A 15339-nucleotide genomic window follows, 5' to 3' on the forward strand; every position below is an offset into this window, starting at 1 on the left:
ATGCATAATGTTAGAGGGGCATCAGATCAAATGTGTTTTCTTTTGACTATAAGTCAGGATTTGGCATAGGTTTTACTTTTTGATGTTAAACTCTAATTTTTTTTGGGTTGTTTGAATGAATCTGTTTTCTTTGCTCAGCAATATGAGAAGCCTCTCTCAGAAATGGAACCAAAGCTACTGAGTGAAAGAAAACTCAAAATGGTCTTTTATCGTATTAAGGAGATTCTTCAGTGCCATTCAATGTTTCAGATAGCATTGGCCAGCCGTGTCTCTGAGTGGGATTCTGTTGAAATGATTGGAGATGTCTTTGTTGCTTCAGTAAGTAAATACATGTGAGCAGAGGCATGAAAAATGTCGATTTTTTTTTTAATTCTTGATATGTCTATGTACTTCTCTATCTAATTTGGATACCCTATTATTTTCCTATGTTCCCCACTGCTGGTGGCTTTTGTAATAGCCCATGTACCCATTAGGACAACTACATTGACACCAACTCATGTCTTCTGTTTGGTTGGTTGCAAGTGAAAGAGCTTTGGCTAATATTTTCAAACATATGTGCCTCATGTTAGCCACCTAAATCCGCATTTAGGCATCTAAATAAGTGGCTTTGTTTACAGAGATGCTGGGCCTGCACAAATCCACCAAAATCAACATGAGCTGCAGGTGCTTGACACCTCTGAAGAACAGGAGAGCATGGAATGGCCCTTAGCAGATTTGCTTATAGAATCATAGAATCATAGAATATCAGGGTTGGAAGGGACCCCAGAAGGTCATCTAGTCCAACCCCCTGCTCAAAGCAGGACCAATTCCCAGTTAAATCATCCCAGCCAGGGCTTTGTCAAGCCTGACCTTAAAAACCTCTAAGGAAGGAGATTCTACCACCTCCCTAGGTAACGCATTCCAGTGTTTCACCACCCTCCTAGTGAAAAAGTTTTTCCTAATATCCAATCTAAACCTCCCCCACTGCAACTTGAACTATAGCTAGAAATACTGCAGACCATGGCCTAGACTCCCAAGTCTGTCCAAGTTGAGCTTGGTGCAGGAAAGGGTGGGGAGTGGATATGCAGGAAAGTAGCTACCCCAATCCTCAGCCCAACAAGGGGCTGAACCAACCTCTGGTTTAACTTAGAGCAGCCTAAGGGATTGTATTAAAGCTGACTCCATCAGTTGGAGTTCAGCACATGTTAGCTCCGCTCCTCTTGCCTCCACTCCCCCTAGACATCCCCTCCTTTGCACAGGAGATGTAAATGCTGCAATGCATAGTGCTCTAAGGCACCCCAGGTACATCAGAGGAATCTCCACTTGCCTTTCTGGGCAGTTGTCTCTCCACTTTGTCCCATATATTTAATGTGGCTGAGCTGAAGTGGCTACTAGAACCATACATTTTACAATTCATAAGTTTTGCAAACTTACAACTTTAACTCTGCATTTAATGCATTTGTATGTTGTAGCTTATCAGGAGTTAACTGGTTAGTTCCAACTATGGACTCAATAGAAGTTTAAGGTATTCAGCAACTCCTGTGTGGAGCACTCAGCTCCTCACAGCACCAGGCACCTAGATGTCAAAAATAAAAATGAGCCTGTCTTCAGCTGGATTTCCTGTTGATGACTGAGGTTTGTCTTCTCTGCGTTTCAGTTTTCTAAATCCATGGTTCTAGATGCATACAGTGAGTATGTAAATAACTTCAGTACAGCCGTGGGGATTCTCAAGAAAACATGTGCCACAAAGCCTGCCTTTCTAGATTTTTTAAAGGTGAGTGCATTTAAGCTTGAAAGAAAGCTGAAGAAAATAACAAAGCACAAGATGAGTTAGAGAAAAATTTGGCCCCGTGGTGTGTAGATTCTGATGAAATTCAAAGAGAACAAAGCTCACCCACAATTCTAGTGTTGCAGGAGGATGACATGATTTTAGCTCCGAGGAATATTGTGCCGTGCACCTCAGTTTTATTGATCTTCCGAATGACTGTGCTTGGCAAGCTGTTGGGATTCTCTTGCATGTTAGATGAACATTAGCTAAGGTCACAAGCTGAGGCCTCATCTTTCGACAAAGTTTATGCATTAGCTACATTGTATATAAAAGTCTTAAATTAAAACTCACTCTGAACCTTTCTGGGCATAGTAACAGAACACACAGGGCTAGTAGCTCTCAGTCTCTTCAGTCTGACTTCAGTGGGATGTTTGCCTGAGTGAGGACTGCAGATTTGGGACCATAATCTTCAATTCTGGTCAGGCAAAAGTGTGGATTTTAGAAGGTCGGAGCTAGGGGGCACAGGAGTGGTTGCACGTCAGCACTGTAATGATGGGCACCAGTATAAGTACTTGAGCTGTTCAACATTATTTGCATTTTGAAATGCTGATATAATACTTGCCAGAAGCTGGGAATGAATGACAGGGGATAGATCACTTGATTACCTGTTCTGTTTATTCCCTCTGGGACACCTGGCATTGGCCGCTGTTGGAAGACAGGATACCATTGGTCTGACCCAGTATGGCTGTTCTTATGATTCCCGCCCTTCCCCACGGTTTTGGACCAAATACACAGTGTTGAAAATATTTCAGCATTTTGAAAAAAATGAGAAAAATCTTTAAAAATCATGACATTTTCCCCGTTTGTCAACCAGCTGTAATAACAACCTGCCTCCTGAGCATGCACAGAACTAACAAAATGACAAATCTGTTTTTTTCCTCCTTTCCCTTGGTGTCCTTTGATGTTATATAAAGATAACTATGGACTTTACTTTGTGTTTACATACCTTTTGAGATTGAGAGTTTTCCCTAGAATTTCTCTTTTAAAATACCAAAACACATGAATAAATATAGATAGTACTGCATCAGCTGGTAGGGTTTTACCCCAGATCCCATGACAGAGAACAGCCATTGTAGAATGTAAGGCCATGATCCAACAAAGCAGTTACTTTTATGGTTAAATTTAAGACATGGAACAAGTGAATGGGAACACTTGCATGCTTAAAGTTAAGCTCATGCTTAAATCTATTGTTTAGGCAAGTAGAAATGTGCTTAGTTCAAACAGAATTTAGTTTCCCATTTCAGCTACTCTTGTACTGTTGGGATTTGTCCCTTTCCTTGTTTTTGAGGAGGAAGTTTTCTTTTTTTTTCACTTGCCATTATGACAAATTAAATGGTAAGATTTTTCACAGAAGCCTAACTAATACTTCTAAATGAGTTTGTGAAATTTTTGTTGTATTCCTGGTACAAAGAAAGTTATTGATATAAAGAAATCCTGGCAAACATTTTAAGTTTCTGAAAGACAATAATAGAAATCTACTAACATGAGCAAATGCAGTGACTTTCTCATTTCAGCAATGCCAGGAATCGAGCCCTGATCGAATTACCCTCTATGGTTTAATGATGAAACCCATACAGCGCTTTCCACAGTTCATTCTTCTGCTTCAGGTAAACAATATTTACCAATGAGGCTTAGCTGATAAATGCTTCTTTTGTATTCTCTTAGTACTCAGCCTCTGGGGGGATTCTGTGGGATCTATGTTAGACTGTAGCAATATATTAAAATTGGAGTTGTTTTTGAGTCTTGGGATCAAACAAGTGAAAAATTAAATATGTAGTAATGAGAGCTATGAGGTTAACTGATTTTTTGTTTGTTTCAAGTCAGCTCAAAACTAAATTTTTTTAAAAAATTTCAGCAAGCCAAAAAGTTAAAATAAATAAATACACCTTGAGTCAAATAAAACGCCTTCTTCAACCCAAAATGAAATATTTCAGTTTGTTTTTTGAGAGGGTTTTTTATCTTCTGAAATTGTTAAGATAAAATTGAGATAAAAATCAAAACAAAATGTCATTTCAAATCAAAAAGTCAAAATGTTTTGTTTTGAAAATGTCAGAATGAAACTTTTTAGCTTTTTTCAAATCTTTGTTTTTTCTTCAGCCAAAACAATTTGGCAAAGTTGACACACATTCACCAACTGTTTGGGCCAATGCAAATCTTTATTTTTTGGCAAAAACAAAAAACAAACTTTGTCTGAAAAATTTCATCCAGCTTTAGTAATCTCTTGGTTTGACTTGTGAGGATCTACTGAAGGAAAAGTTACTAGAGCTTGGTACTTTACCTTTGCATGTCAATAAATATTTCTTTAGGTATCCCTGATTCAAAAACAGTTGTGCCATGTATTTGTGTACAGCTGTTGTTTTAAAGGGCAAAATACACTACATTCAGGTAAGGGCCAATTGTTCTTTGTGGAATCATAGAATCATAGAATATCAGGGTTGGAAGGGACCCCAGAAGGTCATCTAGTCCAACCCCCTGCTCAAAGCAGGACCAATTCCCAGTTAAATCATCCCAGCCAGGGCTTTGTCAAGCCTGACCTTAAAAACCTCTAAGGAAGGAGATTCTACCACCTCCCTAGGTAACGCATTCCAGTGTTTCACCACCCTCTTAGTGAAAAAGTTTTTCCTAATATCCAATCTAAACCTCCCCCACTGCAACTTGAGACCATTACTCCTCGTTCTGTCATCTGCTACCATTGAGAACAGTCTAGAGCCATCCTCTTTGGAACCCCCTTTCAGGTAGTTGAAAGCAGCTATCAAATCCCCCCTCATTCTTCTCTTCTGCAGGCTAAACAATCCCAGCTCCCTCAGCCTCTCCTCATAACTCATGTGTTCCAGTCCCCTAATCATTTTTGTTGCCCTTCGCTGGAGTTTGAACACTAGTGGTTCTTCTCTTTGGGAGTCTTTATGATGTCTGTACAGTGATCAAACATCCTTCTTAAAACAAAAAAATGTTTATTTTGCTGTAGGAACAAAGCATTTAGACAAAAAGGATTTTAAAATAACAGTCCACATGCATGTCTATTTCACCCAAAGGCTTACCATTCTCTGATGGTACCCTACAAAGGCATAACTACTTCACACCCCCAGCAGTTGCCTCTGTCTCTGCCTGTATCCCCTGAACATCTCCACTCTCTTTGAGAAAATGTTCCTTCTTAAACTGCTATAGTTCTTTTGATCTTTTGGCTCCCAAGCCTTTTTCTATCTTGACAGTGTCTCTTAAGAAGCCTCAAGTTTTTGCAGGGAAGTGGTTTATCTTGAGCCTTTCCATTTTCTTCCTGTTTATTTTTCCTTACAGCCCCCTAGTAAACTGAACTAATATATTTGTACAGTGGACATCCCAATAATTGACTCAACATACAGTATTATTAAATTATTACAGAGCAGCTCCAGTTCCATCCCACTAGCCATGATCAGTTGGTTAATTTCTTCTAGAGGAAGACTGGTTTGAGGATGGTAGGCCATGTGTAAGTGTGGAATGATGGTTGAGGGAAGGAGTTCACCAATGGACAGACAGGCTAGCATCATTGATGCAGTGGAGGAGATGGGGCAGTTTGATAAGAAGTAATAGTGGGTATATAGGAATGTCTGAGAATTGTCGGCAAAGGGAAACTGCCCAAATGATTTCAGTGTATGCCTCAAATATGGAAATGTTCAGAAATTATTTCAAGATCCATAGAGCAGGCACTGTTTCCTCCACTGTATTTCATACAGCATTAAGCTCATTGTTCTCATTTAGTAAATAATAATAAGGATAATGATGAGAAATAGTTTCAGTATGACCTTACATTAAATTAAAGGTTGGGAAAGTTTTTCAGGTTTATTGGATACAGGTATCTACATATTATAATGCATGTTGATTTTCAAACTGTTTCTTTAATGTCATTTGTATCTTTTATATTTTTCTTCAATTTGAACTCCCTTCTCCTTACCTACTTACTGGAAAATAAACTTCACAGGCTAACATCTCTTTGAAGAGCAATTAGAATATTCAGCCAACCAAGGATCCAATGGGATGAAGATTCCAAAGTGTTCCATTATTTGCATCAGAAGTCATTAACAGCATTGGGCTTATCGCTGAGTAGTCATCAGTTTCAGAGCAATGCAATAACTTTAGAGAGAAGTTTACAACACTATGTACCATCTTTAACTTGTGCCTCAGAAATCATATCTGTGCTCCTTTTTTTTTTTTTTTAGGATATGTTGAAAAATACTACTAAAGGGCATCCTGACAGGCTGCCACTGCAGATGGCTCTTACAGAGCTCGAAACGTTGGCAGAGAAATTAAACGAAAGGAAAAGAGATGCAGATCAGCGCTGTGAAATAAAGCAAATCGCAAAAGCCATGAATGAACGTTATCTGAACAAGGTTGGGACAGAATATAGTTTATACTGTGGAAGCTCATACGTTGCAAATTTCTTATTACCTTCTCCTGAGCCGCTAGTGGGGTGGCTACCTAATCTGCACCCCTTGGTGTGATGGTTCTATTTAAAGCATATGTGGATTTGGGGGATAGAATGGCTGGAAAATGTAAGGCATCTCTAGGATAATATAGGTCCACTGGCCAAAACCACAGTGTGCTGTGGGAGCAGGATTATGTGTCCAGTGCTGCAGCCTAGCGGAGGTACTAGCAGCCCAATGGTGTTCTATGGTCTGGTAAAGGGAGAATGCTAACTCCTTATCCCACCTCATACCTTCACATAGATCCTCTGTACAAGGACATCCTAAGTTGTTTTCATGGCAGGATCCAGGATTTGGCCATATAGGCAGTGTAAAGTATTTAGAGATCCATTTCTTCCCTTTGATATTTCAACCCAGGAAAGCAGTCCCAGATGTGCTGACAGATGTATCTAATAGTTTCTTGTTTTGCCTGTATTATTCAGTTATTTGGATTGTAAAATAGAAATATCCTCACGAGAATGGTGAGATACATTTAAAAGGAATTGAGACAGGAACAACCTTCTTGTCTTACTGTGCATCATAAATGCCTCTGTTCTTTCTGGAAGATGAGGTATCACATACCTGAATTACTGCTCATTGCGATTTATTGTCTTTAATACATCTGTATAGGGTGGTGAGTGCCTAGACCTATTCTGAGAAAAAAAAATGCTAACTGCACCTCATATTTTTCTCAAGTGGTGTAGAAAGTCCTCTCATTTTTCTGGAGAGGAAGCAATCAACCAAAGCATAGGCATTTTGCATCATTAAGATCAATATTTCAAAAGAAAAAAAGCACTGAATTTATCACAGTATTGGGATAAGCATGGATGTGCTTTATTTACCTGTATAGCCAAATGGTTAAAAATTGTGTACTCTGCTGACAGCGATAGCAGGGCTGCATCTGGAACACTGGTTTCAGTTCCAGATTCTCTGGAGGTAGAGGATTGACCTAGGGCTTTTAACCTTTCCTCCTAATTATATATCTTTACACTGTACTGTAGCTTGTCTAAACAGCAACATGATGATCATCGACATGTAGTTAAAGGAGTTAAACATAGAGACAAATTTTTCCTAATAGGCACTGGTTCATGCTTTGGGGACAGGGAAGAGCGGGGCAGTGCTCCCAATGGGAGTTCCAGGTGACATTGTACTATCAGATGTGGCAGCTTTGTGGCACGCAGTGGGAGCCTGTATACTGCATTATGTGCTTTCCTCAACTGCCAGTCAGCTCTGTAGACCAGTGCAGGCAGAGGGAGTAGCCATGACCCTGTCTCCTCCTGCTCCTTCTTGCCTCCTTGTAATAGTTGACACCTCAGAGCATATGTGAATTGACTGGAAGGGAGTAGAGAGAGAGGAATTGTAGAAATCTATGGGCCCAATTCCTATTTTATGCCAGAGGGGTGTAAAAGGGTCTTTATGTAAATGGGAATCAGTCCTAAGAGTTTAACAAAGACATTGAATCCATGTCCTTAAATCCACCTATAAACACTTTTAATACGGTATAGAATACGGTGGCCCATTATATTTGCTTCTGTTTTTGCAGTGGATGTTGGCTATGTTGTGTATACATTAATATGTTGATCATTTTAAAACTCCAGTTACTCAGCAGTGGAAACCGATATCTAATACGGACTGATGATATGTTAGAAACAGTTTACAACGAGAAAGGAGAAATTGTCAAAACCAAAGAACGACGGCTCTTCATGTTGAACGATGTATTGATGTGTGCAACAGTGAGTGCACGGTAAGGCTCACTTCATGCTGTTTGAACTGATCACTCGGAAACTTGAACTGGAATGGACTCTTAATGGAAACTTTAACCATAGATACTAGTTTCTATAAATTTCAATAATGTGCCAGTAGCTTTGTTGTTCCTTCCTGATTGTATTTTAAAGAACTAAGATAAACCACTAGAAAAAAGTACAAACAGAAAATTACCAATAGACAGAAGCAATTTGTCCAGGTTCCAGATCTTGGTAAGATTTGCTCTGTAGTGGAGATTAGGTGGCACGGTTGCTTAGTGCACTAACTCTTCACCTCTGAAGACCTGAGTGTTGGCCTTGAGTTAGGTAATGGGTGACAGTGAGTTAATAGGAGCTCAGTCTGGTGTTGATTCTTTGTGTGCACATGCACACACACACAAAACTGTAATTTGGTCGAGTTTACTGTTAAAAAATAAAAAAGCTGGGGTGAAATCCTGGAACCATTGGAGTCGATAGCAAAGCTCCCATTAACATCAGTTGGGCCAGGCCTTCATCCCTGAAGCCTAAAACTGAAGGATTAAGATTGAGGTGCTTAGAAAAAAGTATCTTTTGCATAGTGCTTTCTGTCCTATTGCTGGCTATAACTGGTGCTATTAGCCTGTCACTTTCACGTGTGCCAAGTCACACACATTTTAACATGTAGGTTGTATTGTAATTTTTTTCCCTTTGTGTATGGGTGCATGGTGACAGAGAACATATAGAGAGACCATTAAGTTCTTTCTTTCTTTCCTCAAGGAACGTCTCTAACTATCTGTCTGCCTTTAACTAACTAAACTAAAACTAGCAGCTTTTCTCAGCCCAATGTGATGTCTTCAGTACACTTCTGAAATGTGAATACCATGAAGTATTCCTTACCTGTTTTGTGTAATCTTACTAGTGCTAAGTCTCAAACGATACCAGCAAGTGAAAAGTGACTTTTAATAACACTTTGCTCTTCAGATGTTCACAAGCTGTTTTCCTATTAACCAGGAATTGTGATTCTTCTCCTTTCCCTTTTATTCAGTCCTTCAGTCACACCTGGCTATTTTCTTGTGATTCACTGAAAGAAAATTGCTTTCTTTTGCCTATTTTAGTCCTTCCTGTGACACCTTGTCCTGGATTCTGTGTAATTGTTCCTAAAGTGGCAGAATGCAACCTGTTTTCTTTTCTCATGTGAAAAGTCCATGATTTTGCTGAGTCTCTGTGTTTGCTATTAAGGTGATTGTTACAGTAATCAAACACAATGCTCCTCTTCCTGTGGGCTTGACCATTACTTAGCTCCCTGCTTGGGGGTGTTGTCTAATGTGGTACACATGTGCCATGGGGATTTGTTAACACAGGAAAAGATGTCTCATTAAAATGTACAGGGTTATTTTTTCTCTAGCAGTTCAGAATTGAACTAGCTCTCACAAGTTCTCCACCCACACCTTTCCTATAATAATGTGTTTATAAAGGCTTTTCTCACATCAACAATAGGGCTTTCCACCTCCAACCGCTGTGCATTCCACTTAGGGATGGGCCCAGCTGCAAGCTGTTTATCCAGATCAGGAGCCATACTATTCTGCAGCTTTGAGGCGTCCGGATCTGGGGCTTCTTCATAGATTTTAAATCCATAAAGGATCAATGTAATACTTGCTCGTTTCTTGTAGGGTTGGCAAAGGAACAACACTGCTGATAGTGACCACTCTCTGCCCCTCTAGCCCATCCCCTCCTATCCATGAAGCTTTATTTCTTGGCACATCTGCTGATGGGATTCATCAGGGAAGAGGAGACAAAGATAAATCTCCTTTCTTCAGAGGAAAGAAAAACCTAAAAGACATAGTATTGTGCCACACAAGTGGGGTTGCCAGGCATCTGGTTTTTGACTGGAACACCTGGTCAAAAAGGGACCCTGGCACCTTCGGTCAGCACTACCAACTGGGCTATTAAAAGTCCGGTCGTCAGCACAGCTGAGCCCCAGGGCTAAGGCAAGCTCCCTACCTGCACTGGCTCCGTGGTCCTCCTGGAAGCAGCCACGAGGTCCCTGCAGCCCCTTGGTACTGGGGCGGCCAGGGACTGGGAGGCTCTGCATGCTGCCCCCGCCCTCAGTAACAGCTCCACAGCTCCCATTGGCTGGGAACTGTGACCAATGGGAACTGAGTTATTCAAGGGGCAGTGCCTGCAGGTGCGAAGGCAGCACGCACCATGCAGAGCTGCCTGGCTGCCCATGCGCCTCATGGCTGCAGGGATCTGGCAGCCGCTTCCTCAGAGCCATGGTAAGCACTGCTGGGATCCCATGCCCCACGACTCTGGCCCAGCCTGTAGCCCCCTCTCACACCCCAAACCCCTCATCCCCAGCCCCACTCCAGAGCCTGGAGGTCTCACCCCCCTGTACCCCAACCTCCTGCCCCAGCCTGGAGCCCTCTCCTGCACCCTAAATCCCTCATTCCCAGCCCAACTCCAGAGCCCGCACTCCCAGCCAGAGTTCTCACCTGCTGCACGCCAACCCCCTGCCCCAGCGCGGAGCCCCCTCCTGCACCCCAAATCCCTCATCCCCAGCTCCATCGCAGAGCCTGAACTCCCAGCCCAAAGCCCATACTCCCTCTCGTACCCCAACCCCATTCCCAAGCCCGGCGAAAGTGAGTGAGGGTGGGGAAGAGTGAGTGATGGAGGGGGCGGGGAATGGAGTGAGCGGGGCGGGGCCTCAGAGAAGGGGCGGGGCAGGGATGTTCAGTTTTGTGGTGTTAGAAAGGTGGCAACCCTACACATGAGAGCTGAGGTCAGATGAGAATCTAATACTGTTTGACCGGTGGGAGCAGGGCATTCTCGAGAGGTTCAGTTCACCCATCAAAGTCCAAGTCTTCTGAGCTTGAGGGCATGATGGGTAATCCCTTGGGTAATATACTTTAAATAGTTTGTGAGCCCTCTAGTGACCCTCTCTGTCATCTGTGTTCCAAATGTCCTCAGAGGCTAGCCTGAGCAGCAGTGTGTCTATGTAGCTAGGCCTTGCATGATATATACAGTTAGTAAACATGTTTACCTGGACCCCACTGTACCCAGTGTAGTTCCTTTAAATTATGTTTGTTGTGTAAAGAGCAAAAGACACAGCAATGCTGCTCAATGTGATGGGTGTGATTTTTTTAAAAATAGTGTTGCACATGTTACAGAGACCTATGTAGTAGGCATATTTTTCAAATCAAAATAGTAAATAAAATGACTACTCGTATGAAAGACATACAGGTGCTCAAAAAATCAAAAATTTATGCATCTTCCAGCTCTTCGTATGAAAGCAGTGGCATCATGGCAACTGGCCTAAGGTATTTATTAAAATGGAGTGTGCCACTTGGACAAGTGGAAGTAATAGAATATGGCAGCAGTGAAGGCTCAGGAGAGAACTGCAGATTCCCACCTCAGCACTCGGCCGAGAATGTCATCGTTAATGTTAAGCCAAGTAAGTGGCAGGCACCATTACTGATGGATTTTACTTCTGATTAAGGCCCTGGTTCAGATTTAGATGGGTGACTGAAAGCAAAAAGGAAAGCATTCTGTGTATGTTTATTCTTGCATTATGTACAATAATTTTTAAAAAATTCTGAAAATGCATGAAGTTCTAACCAGACTTTTGACTTAGTATGTGTCTCACCTTTATTTATGCCACTCAGTAGTGACTATGATTGGGAAATGCAAGACATCAAACTTTACTGTATTGATTACTTCTGGCTCCTGTCCTGGGTCTAGCAGCATCTGTGGTTCAGGGCCTTCAAGAGCTTTGGTACCCCCCTGAGCTTTGCAGCTACAGGGCTGTAAGAAGATCATGGCTAGTGGTGGGGAAGATTCCTCCAGAGGTGATCGTGAAACGTTTCTGGGAGGTTTCTTCACAGCTGAGTGGCAGTCAGGAGACACCATATATACCAAAGAAGTCCCCCTGACCAACACCTCCAAAATAGAGCTTGTTTGGTGGGAGCTTGCCATAGCATTTGGCAGTGGGGGACGAAAAGGTGACATCTCCTCCAGAGATCCTTCCCACAAAGGGAAATCTTTCTGTTTATTCTGGAAAAGTACAGGCTTCCCTCCACAACCCTCCCTATTCTCCTTTGCCCCCATTACTGCTGGAGCCACACAGATGTTACTGTAGGCTTAAGTGTGTACTAACTGCTGCATTCTCCATAACCCTAGCAGGCATGAAAGAGAGGGCTGGGGATATACAATGGCCTGCTTGGAGGGGCTTATTTACACAAGTTCCCTGTCGCCCTGCCCATTCAAGCAGCCCAGAAATCCTACCTACTGAGCAGGTGCAGATCCCTTCCTCTGCCAGATCCAACCAGTAGTCCATATAGTCTGGTAGCCTGTTACTGACAGTTGCCAGAGCCAGGTACTTCAGAGAAAGGTGCAAGATTTACTGTAGTAGGCATTAATGGGATAACCTGCCTATAGGGGAATCTTCTTCCTTAAAGAAGTGATCTCATGCCCTGAAGTTTAAGAGTTTATTTCCCTTATACACTGTTTAAGATACATCCTATCTACATGCTGTGCCAACTGTCCCTAGAATTGGTCAGCCTTATGCGCAACATGTAAACTGGCTTCAATCATTAGTCTTTCCATATGCAATGAATGAATTTTTTATCCTGTATTTTGCTTGGGTGCATTTATTTTAAGCTCTTCTCTTTGTGCATTCTAAACCCTCGCTGTTAGCTGGCAGTACTCCTTCTGAGTTATTCAAGAGCTGTGGTTTAGAGCAGTTTCAGTAGTGAATCAATGCAGTATGTCACTCTGTACTTATTTAATGTGGCTTTCTTGGCTTTTGCTTCATGCCATTCACCACAGTTGTGCCCGAAAAGAAATATTGTACCTCAGAGCCGTTTGGGATCTATCTTTAAATATATAGCACTTTCCTGATCACCAAGGGTAGCAGAGTTCTCTTGCCACTCCCTCCTAAGTGATTCTGGGTAAAATTTTCAAATGTGCCTAAGTTACTTAGGAGCCAATGGGACTTAGTCCCCGAAGGCCCAGTCCTCAAAGGTATTTTCAGTGGAGTTAGACACCTAAATACCTTTGAGGAACTGGGCCTAAGAGCCTGTGTCATTTTTGAAAATGTTACTCTCTGTGTTACACCTAGGGTTGCCAACTTTCTAATCGCACAAAACTGAACACCCTTGCCCCACCCCCTGCCCTTCCCCAAGACCTCATCCCTGCCCGCCCCTTCTCTGAGGCTCCGCCCCTGCTCACTCCATCCCCCCTCCCTCTGTCACTTGCTCTCTCCCACCTTCACTTGCTCATTTTCACTGGGCTGTGGCAGGGGGTTGGGGTGCAGGAGGGGGTGAGAGCTCCAGCTGGGAGTGTAGGCTCCGGGGTAGGGCCAGAAATGAGGGGTTTGGGGTGCGGGAGGGGACTCTGGGCTGGGGCCAAGGGGTTTGGAGTGTGTGAGGGACTTCCGAGCTGGGGCAGGGGATTGGGTTTGGGCTCCAGGAGGGAACTTGGGTGCGGGATGGAGCTCAGGACTGGGACGGGGGTTGGGGTGCAGCATGGGGTTGGGGTGTGGGCTCTGGGAGGGAGTTTGGGTGTGGGAGGGGGCTCAGTGCTGAGGCAGCGGGTTGGAGTTTGGGGGCGGAGAGGGTTCTGGCAGAGGGGTGCAGGCTCTGGGGTGCGGGGATGTGGGTTGTGGAGTATAGGAGGGGGCTCTGGGCTGGGGGCAAGGGGTTCAGAGTGTGGGAGAGCGCTCCGGTCTGGGTCAGAGGGTTGGGGTGTGGGAGGGGCTGCAGGCTCTGGGAGGGAGTTTGGTTGCGGGAGGGGGTTTAGGGCTGAGGCAGGGGGGTTGGGTGCAGGAGGGGGTGTGGGGTGCGGGCTCTGGGAGAGAGTTGGGTGAAAGAGGGGGCTCAGAGTTGGGGCAGAGGACTGGGGTGCAGGAGGGGGTGCGGGCTCTCGGAGGTAGTTTGGGTGCAGGAGGGGGCTCAGGGTTGGGGCAGGAGGTTAGGGTATGGGAGGGAGTGCGGGTGGTGCTTACCTAAGGCGGCTCCCAGAAGCGGCCGGCATGTCCCCTGGCTCCTAGGCAGAGGTGCGGCCAGGCGTCTCTACGTGCTGCCTCCACCCACAGGCGCCGCCCCCACAGCTCCCATTGGCCGCAGTTCCTGGCCAGTGGGAGCTGCGGAGTTGGCACTCGGGGCGGGGGCAGCGCGCAGAGCCCCTTTGGCCGTCCCTCCACCTAGGGGCCATAGGAATGTGTTGCTGCTTCTCAGGAGTCGTGTGGAGCCAGTTAGGAAGCTGCCAGCCCTGCGCCAACTGGACGTTTAATGGCCTGGTCAGCAGGACTGGAGCCACCAGGGTCCCTTTTCAACCGGGTGTTCTGATCAAAAACCGGACACCTGACAACCCTATTTACACCAACAGGCTCAGGTTCTGTTCTCCTTTGCTGATAATAAGCCTTAGGCTTAGCTTAGCTGGGCATTGATTAGGTAAGTGGCTAAGTTCTGTTCATTTTGTTACCCCCATTCTCTCACCCACCATCCAAAACAGGATCATTACATCAAAAAGTATGGGAAGTGGCGTAGCGAGAGGAAGGAGATAAAAGAGAGAAGACAGACCAGAAGGATAGCAGATATGCAAAGGAATATATGAGTCCTCAACAGTAGTCATACCCTTCCTTCCCAAATAAGGAGCACCCCCCATTAAGCTAATGAAACATAATCAGAAACCATGAAAGAAAAGTGAGAGCAACCCCACAGTCTACCTGCATGCATGTTTATGCGCTACCAACCACTCTGAATACAGACTTGTACTGGATTGGTCTGAATCTTGCTTAAACCCTGAGGAACTTCCTTCCTATTTCTTGCTCTCTTCGTTGCTAAAGATTAAAGGAACCCAGAAAATATGATCTTGCTACATAGACAGAGAACTAGCAAAGTTCTTAACATGCATGTGAGTATCATTGCATGTATACTGCAGTAGCTATGCAGTTTACCTCTGTACTTTCAGAATGCTTCAAAGAGCTGCTCCGGTGGAACCCCAAATGCATCATATAGGTTGTCGTTAAACTCTGAGAGAAAAAAATCTTATTCAGACAGTTCGGGGTCCTATGGGCAAAATCCTGGCCCCATTGAAGGCAACTGGGAGTTTTGTCATTGACTTCAGTGGAACCATTATTTCACATCATGTTTCCAGTTTCTAAAACTACTAGCAATTAGAGAGAGAAGGAGAGAGACAGAAATTATGATTAGATGTAAGTGCATTAAGTGCATGAGGATTAGCTTTGCCTTGTCTGGAGGACTGAGAAAAGGAGAATTGTAGATGCAGCCTTGGCAGTGAAGTATTTAGACTTCATAAGACTGATACTCTCATGTTACTGACTGTCTCAGCAAGGATTTTTGATGAGGTACAACTG

The 15339-nt window shown here is 43.8% G+C and overlaps 1 protein-coding gene across 9 annotated transcripts in view; it reads left to right on the forward strand.

Moving 5' to 3' along the window:
* ARHGEF10 (Rho guanine nucleotide exchange factor 10) overlaps positions 1-15339 on the forward strand; it is a 182391-nt gene that overhangs the window by 90285 nt on the left and 76767 nt on the right. For 8 of the 9 annotated variants that reach the window (XM_073336205.1, XM_073336212.1, XM_073336206.1 and 5 more), the window contains 6 exons: positions 139-318; positions 1637-1753; positions 3322-3414; positions 6001-6171; positions 7842-7987; positions 11240-11415. In XM_073336205.1, the coding sequence (XP_073192306.1) occupies positions 139-318; positions 1637-1753; positions 3322-3414; positions 6001-6171; positions 7842-7987; positions 11240-11415 (883 nt within the window). The remainder of the gene's footprint in view (positions 1-138; positions 319-1636; positions 1754-3321; positions 3415-6000; positions 6172-7841; positions 7988-11239; positions 11416-15339) is intronic. The other variant, XM_073336211.1, reaches the window with a different exon arrangement.

Source organism: Lepidochelys kempii, chromosome 3 (assembly GCF_965140265.1).
Source record: "Lepidochelys kempii isolate rLepKem1 chromosome 3, rLepKem1.hap2, whole genome shotgun sequence".
NCBI lineage: Eukaryota > Metazoa > Chordata > Testudines > Cheloniidae > Lepidochelys > Lepidochelys kempii.